Raw genomic sequence first — 7,256 nt, 5'->3', positions numbered from 1 at the left:
TCATAATAAATATGTGACAAAGAAAACAAGCCGATGACTGTCATCTTGTTGCTAAAGTTTTATCGCCGCCGAACACTAATATATTATTGGTATCGAATCCACGGATATTCAATGAAAAATTAGTAATAATAAAATTTAATTTTATAGCATTCGTTAAATAATCAACAATCATGAGTTCTATCGGCACTGGCGTAAGTAATTTATTAGTATTAGGTTATACTTTCAAAACTTGATACTTATATTGTTGTTACGGTGTTTTAGATTCAAAATTCTGTGCATTATTCAATTATTAATAGCGACTCATGATAATAGAAGCATAAGCTAGTAATTAAGTCAATATTATGTGTTATATATTATGCGTATAAATTTGCTTATTCATGGCGCTTGTTATGTTACAGTACGATCTCTCAGCCTCACAATTCTCGCCGGATGGTCGCGTGTTTCAAGTAGAATACGCAGCCAAAGCCGTAGAAAACTCTGGAACAGTCATTGGTCTTCGCGGAAAAGATGGTGTAGTATTTGCAGTTGAAAAACTTGTGACATCCAAACTGTACGAGCCTGGCGCCAACAAGAGAATATTCCATGTCGATGAACATGTTGGAATGGTAAATAAATGCCAAATATTTTTTATCAAACCTTTATTCTTACCTAAAGTTACTTCTTTTAAACAATTGAACTCATGGGTAAATCTAGATTTTTTTTTTATTGAAAAATGAACGCATTTTTCTAGTGCTTAGCCTGAGAACCAAAATGGAAAACAAAACATCACAAATAACAAAATAGGTTTTCTAGAATAAATATTCCATTTTGCATTTTTTCAGGTTATAAGTAACTAATCCCGAGTATGGCTTATTTGTGTCCCAAATTTCATTTAAAACATGAATTAGAAGTTAATCTAATACAGCAGAATCCCCTTAATATGATTTCCATTATATTGACAATGGGCAATGACATTGATACATCATAAAACTTTGAGGAGAAAAGTGCAATAAAATGCCAACTCGAAAATGGTGAATTAATTTGCACTTTTTCTCTCTTTTAAACTAAAACCTAACAAAAATCAGATGTTTAATTTCTATGGCTATGTTTTATATGATGTTCATTTAGTACAATGTATTTCACTTCCCTTTGTTGTCATTATATTGGCATATTTTACTGTAATTAAAACTTCCCAATATCTTCATGAACCACATTTATAATATCATAAGTTTGCTTTACCATTAATGATCTTTGTTATATGTTTCATTTCATTATGCACATGTTTCATTACATAATACAGCCCAAAATCAAGAAATCTGAATTTCAATATCAAGAAAATATTAAAATTTCAATAGATTAAACTTTAAACATCTAAATATTTCAGGCTGTTGCGGGTCTCATCTCCGATGCCAGGCAAATTGTGGAAACAGCTCGTTCTGAAGCATCAAACTATAGATCACAGTATGGAACTCATGTACCACTGAAGTATTTGAATGAGCGTGTGTCTATGTACATGCATGCCTACACACTGTACAGTGCTGTCCGTCCGTATGGCTGCTCCGTTGTGATGGGCACCTGGACCGATTATGAGGGTCCACAGATGTACATGTTGGATCCCAGTGGAGTTTCATTTGTGAGTAATTGATACCTGGTTTTTAATTTGATTATTAACCACTAGCTCTATGGTAACAAAATCGTCACCATCCTGATAATGAATTAGAAAGGGCTGCCTGATATGCAATCCTAAAGATATTATGATAGGATGATTCCTAACACATAGTCAAGTTGGACTTACCCGGTCAATTTCATACAAGAGACTAACTATCACATATCTAATTAAAAATACTCACAAAACCAGGAGTGTTTTCAGAGGAAAAAGAACTTCAAAAAGCCTATAATACAGCAGCTGAGATAAACTTAGCCAGGTCAAGACAATGGAAGATAGTGATAAATTTTGATTATGGCATTTATTTGATCATTTAAGTGGTCAGTCACTATTTGCTCGATCACTGATCATATGTAAGCGTAATAAAATTGTCATGTTGATAAATATTAGAAAAGCCAATAATTCGTGATTCCCCTTTATTTAGCTTTTGGAGTTATGGGACATTCTCACTGAAAAAGACTTGGGTTCATGTGATATATATAATTCATAGCACATCCAAACCATGTAATAGTTAGTAATCAAGTGAATTATCTCTCAATTGTCTGGAAGAGATCGCTTAAATTGATAAGACTGTCATAGTATTGTGTTTTTATTTTTTATCACAAGTGTACAATAAAGAGTTGTATTATATTGTGGTTAAATAATTCAAGAACAGGTTGTTTATAATAACATATTATTTTGATTTCAGTCATACTTTGGATGTGCAGTAGGTAAAGCAAAGCAAGCTGCGAAGACTGAAATTGAAAAGCTAAAACTCGCCGACATGACTGTAAAAGACTTGGTGAAGGAGGCAGCAAGGATGTAAGTATATTTTTTTTTCTTCCGCCTTAATAAATTATCCTATTCTTAAATTTAACATTCCTCCATAATTCTAAATTTCTATACTTTCAGTAACTGTATGCCTGATGGGGGGAAAATCTAAACCCATAGGCTTAATCTTTGTTTTGCAAGTTCAGGGAGTGTAAAGAACTTTCATATATAGATAGTAAGAAAAATATTTGATAAACCATGTGCGATGGATTAAATTTTGGAGAAACAGATCAATAACTTTATAACAGATTGGTTTTGATAGGCATAAATCTTTATGTCCTCATATATTTTACTTTACATATTAATTAATTTCAGTTCATACTTCCGTTGCACAATACGAAATTATTCATGTGTAAGTTAATATGCATTTTTTTTTACAGAATCTATCTCGTACACGACGAGCTTAAAGACAAGCAGTTTGAGTTGGAGCTATCCTGGGTGTCTAAGGACACGAAGGGACGCCATCAAATAGTCCCACGGGAGCTCGCCGCCGAAGCTGAAAACCTCGCGAAGCAGGCACTGGCCGATATCGAAGATTCTGATGAGGGCGATATGTAAACATAGATAATAAATTTTTACTATATAATTTGTATTTTATTGTTGATATTTATGCAAGTTTTATTTTTCGTATTAATTTATTCTGGTAAAATATTCCTTTGCATCGGTGGTTGATGATGAATGAAATATATATCAATCAATGAAGGATGATGATGATGTTCTGCTGTAAAGAGGAAATAGAAATGAAACCAGAAATAAAAAATATGTGTTTTATCATTATTTATTTTTCTTTACTAAGCTAAATTAATAGCCATACTTCCAATATTATAAAATAATCAATTTACTGCGCCCCGTTAATATTTAAAAAAAAATACTTAACATGTTTTTAGGTTTTTGGTACAGGCTGACTGACTACACATATAAAATATTCCGAGTAACATACGATTCTTAAGTACTTGAAAATAGCTTGTTAATTTGTAAAAAAAACCGTCTCATAGTCAAGAAGATTTTGATGGAAATTTTGTAATAAGTTTTTAAATCTACAAGTCGGCTTCAAACTAAATAATCAAAACTGCCTTATATGGCATCTCGGCCCCGTGTCAAATCAGTATTAACAAATAAAAAAAATTAGATAGAGATATTATGGTTGTTTCACTCTACCTCAACTTACTGTGCCTGGGAAGACAGCTGTCTCACTCTAGATCTTGTAGGCTGGAGGCGATCTGCTCAGTGCCGAAGCAAATGAAACTAAGTACCTAGGGGCAACTTTAACAAACACGAGACTCCAGGGGATTATATTTGTGAAGGCAATTTTCTTTATGCCTTAGTGCAGACACGAGGCCCGAACGGGAATAAAAAACAAGGTCCTGATTTCGTAAGTAAGTTGCCTAAAATTTATACGTTGGTAAACGTAAACAGGGTGGTGACAAAAAAAGATCTTTCGTCTAAGCACGAGGCGCTGGGTAGTTGCTTGGTTCACCGACCCAAGCCCGCCGCTGAAACTAAGGCTTGTGTACAGTGGCGGCCCTAAACGCGGCCAGGCCCCAGGGGAAAACAAAAAGAAACAGACGCGAGGCCCCGGGCAGAGTAAAAAAAACGTTCTCCTGTTTTAACAGTTTCGTCGGTAAGAATGTAAAAAATGGTCCTGCGAGGCATTGCGCGAGGTCTCTGTAAGCGCGAGGCCCCGGGCGGTTGCCCGGTTCGCCTCCCCCAAAGGCCGTCTCTGCTTGTGTAGATAGGTATAGGTAATACTGATTTCTAGCCCGTATATTGTGTTATGCTGCTTACGAAATAGAAACTGAAAAAAAACTGCTAACACCGATGGAGATCTCAGAAGTAGATAATATCTTGTAGATCTAATCTAATTTTCTTTTCCGCAGATAGGACTACCGCTCATCATAGGTTCAAATCTCTGGTCCGAAAATCCTATACTGGGTGTTTCTGGTGAGCGGCACGGTTACATATTATACAATATGCAAAAGAGCATGGCGAAAAGTAGGTGCACAAGGTGCGCCTCAGGCGGGGATAAACGTTGTGTTTATCTTTATCCCATGATGACGAATTTAATATTATGGGTAACTTGTGGAGGTAAATATACTTTGTAGACAATTTAATGGGATAAATACCATCGGATAAATAAAACCCCACAATGATAGTGGCGAGTGGCGCCCCAGTATTATATATTAGTCTGTGATGGCGCCATCAAAGCTTGAAACTTCGGTACAATCGTTTATACAACCATCAGTAATTAAAGCAAAATACGCCATTGTATTATAGTAGAGCGGTACAACTTTAATATAATAATAACTTACGAGTTGACATTACTTACGAACGTTTTATATATACTTACTTACTAGACAATTTATTTATTTTATATCAGCTAACTCCACCGTATCGCGCGTTTCCTTTGTTACGTGCGCATTATATTATATATATCCTGCGCCTTACATATCATTATATTATTGTTTCCTTGTTGTACCTACTAATTATAATTTTTATAACAGATTTTCGAGATTTATAAAACAGCGCCCTCTGCCCACAACAACTCTTTATGTTTAGAACAGATGATTGCCCTCAGCAGAATGGGTTTATAAGCAGATGGCGTGATAATAATAAAATTTTAATATAAATATAATCCCAATTATTGATTCGTATATAAGATTTTTTTTTAATACAATTATAATTGTTGTAATTACATATTTGCGATTAGGACAATAGAAATAGGTATCTAGTTGACATTATTTTTATTAACCGACTTCAAAAAAGGAGGAGGTTCTCAATTCGACAGTATTTTTTTATGTTTATAAGAATATAGAATTTTTGACTGGGTGAATGGATTTTAATGATTCTTTTTTATTTGAAAGCTGGTGCTTCCCTTGTGTTCCCATATAAATTTTATTATTGGTGAAAAAATTGTTTATACACATAAGCGGAAAGTAAATATAGTTTAATATTTTGTGATTGAGTCACGATTACCCTACATTTCCTAATGTAGGATAAAAAAAAAACAAAATGATATTTCTTCATAATTATTTGTATTGTCAATTTATGTGTAATATCTCACAACATTTGCAGACATGCTAAGAACAATATACAAATTTTATGACCAATATCAATGATGACTCACAATATTTATAAAATGTACAATATAATCTCATTCGTTTTGAACTTAAAACAGTTACATATTTACAAAATATTAGATCTGATAAAATTGTATACAATATTCGATATTTTAGATTACAGTGATATAAATACATAAAAAATAAAAAGAACTAATTGTATTTACAAAATAATTAGGTCATAATATTAATATTTTTTTTCAATCTTGCTGCGGGGTTACTCGTGGATATAACTGTAAAACAGAAAAAAAGAATATTAATTATATTTTAATTTTAAATGACATTAAGTTATACGGGACATTAAGTACATATCCGACGGACGTTGTCTGATTCAAGCTGTGAATATTCAATTCGATCTACGGCTTTTAGTTTCTACTTAAAACCATTTTGGGGACTAACGTGATATTTCAAAATTCTCATACATCTAAGACGTGAAGTTAAATTAGTCGTTAAGTAAGTTTTCTAAAATTTTCCAATTTTTCTTTCCATAAAAACCTTCTATATAGTACTAGTTTAGTAAGTAAGTAACTTTCAAAAAAAGATGAATGACATTAGTTAAGTCATTTCAAGCTATGGCGTGACCAAGGGAAGTCAATATTCAATTTTATATATATAGATAATTCCTTCATGTTTCAACTTCTACGTCTTCTTATCTCACTCTGTGACGCAGAGTTACAAACTTCGAAATACAATCTACATTAGTTTGTAACCCCCGTCTTTTGACTCACGTTTCGCTTCCCTTGGAGATTCAAGTCCAGGTAAATCGTGTCCGAAAAACTAACGCAAATAGTTACTAAACCTGGGACTCGAACCCAGGACTACTAATTTATGTTCCTTTACCAAAAGTCCCATTATATACCTAATTGAAGTCGAGATGTGTTATAATCCGGGAAGTAGTTTATGTGACAAACATCTTCACAAACTTACGAATTTATAACACCATAGAGTTGCTAATCTATTATAAAGCAACAAACCCGAAGCAAGTTCCTGGGTGTGAGGTAGTCTATTATATGCAAAACATCGTCACAAACTTACGAATGTATAACACCATAGAATTGCTAATCTACTATAACATACCCCAAGCAAGTTCCTGGGCACGTATCCCTCGTGGCCTGCGTCGTCGCGGCACCACCACCACTCGCGCTCGTTGTCGTCGCCCTTGCGCAGCACCTGGAGCCGCGCGCCCGTCTCGAACGAGAGCTCGTCGCCGCGCGCCGCCGTGTACGAGAACACCGCGTACACCACACCGTTGTTCATTATGCCGAGTTTCTCCTGAACGCCTGGAGAGATTTAAATTTTGTCGTTAATGACATTCAAATTATGAAGGGAATTACTTATTTAAGCGGCGATAGCCTAGTTGGGTGTGGAACGGACTGCCGAGACGAATGTCCGCAGGTTCAAATCCCAAGGGCACACACCTCTGACTTTTCTGAAAAATCATGTGTGTATTCTTTGTGAATTTATCGCTCGCTTTAACGGTGAAGGAAAACATCGTGAGGAAACCTGCACATCTGAGAAGTTCTCTATAGGAATTTCGAATGTGTGTGAAGTCTACCAATCCGCACTAGGCCAGCGTGGTGGACTAAGGCCTAATCCCTCTCAGTAGTAGAGGAGGCCCGTGCTCAGCAGTGGGCAAGTGTATATTTCGCCATTTAAAGCCATAGCAGATATGAAACTAGTTAATT

At 34.9% G+C, this 7,256-nt stretch overlaps 2 protein-coding genes across 10 annotated transcripts in view; one reads left to right on the top strand and one right to left on the bottom strand.

Moving 5' to 3' along the window:
• On the top strand, positions 1 to 3,041 carry LOC115442811 (proteasome subunit alpha type-3). Its single transcript, XM_030167984.2, has 5 exons — positions 1 to 191; positions 399 to 605; positions 1,364 to 1,612; positions 2,334 to 2,446; positions 2,836 to 3,041. The coding sequence occupies exons 1-5, from the start codon at positions 171 to 173 to the stop codon at positions 3,011 to 3,013; spliced, it is 768 nt and encodes a 255-aa protein (XP_030023844.1). The 5' UTR covers positions 1 to 170; the 3' UTR covers positions 3,014 to 3,041.
• A 2,427-nt stretch (positions 3,042 to 5,468) lies between these two features.
• Positions 5,469 to 7,256, bottom strand: part of LOC115442957 (apoptosis-stimulating of p53 protein 2) — a 228,154-nt gene continuing 226,366 nt past the window's right edge. For all 9 annotated transcript variants that reach the window (XM_030168253.2, XM_030168262.2, XM_030168220.2 and 6 more), the window contains 2 exons: positions 6,649 to 6,851; positions 5,469 to 5,804 (listed from right to left, as the gene is read on the bottom strand). In XM_030168253.2, coding sequence (XP_030024113.2) covers positions 5,772 to 5,804; positions 6,649 to 6,851 — 236 coding nt within the window. In that variant the 3' untranslated portion in view covers positions 5,469 to 5,771. The remainder of the gene's footprint in view (positions 5,805 to 6,648; positions 6,852 to 7,256) is intronic.

This window comes from Manduca sexta, chromosome 11, assembly GCF_014839805.1.
Source record: "Manduca sexta isolate Smith_Timp_Sample1 chromosome 11, JHU_Msex_v1.0, whole genome shotgun sequence".
NCBI classification, from domain to species: domain Eukaryota; kingdom Metazoa; phylum Arthropoda; class Insecta; order Lepidoptera; family Sphingidae; genus Manduca; species Manduca sexta.
The sequence above is the reverse complement of the archived record's forward strand: the minus strand, read 5'-3'. Positions and strand labels throughout refer to the sequence as shown.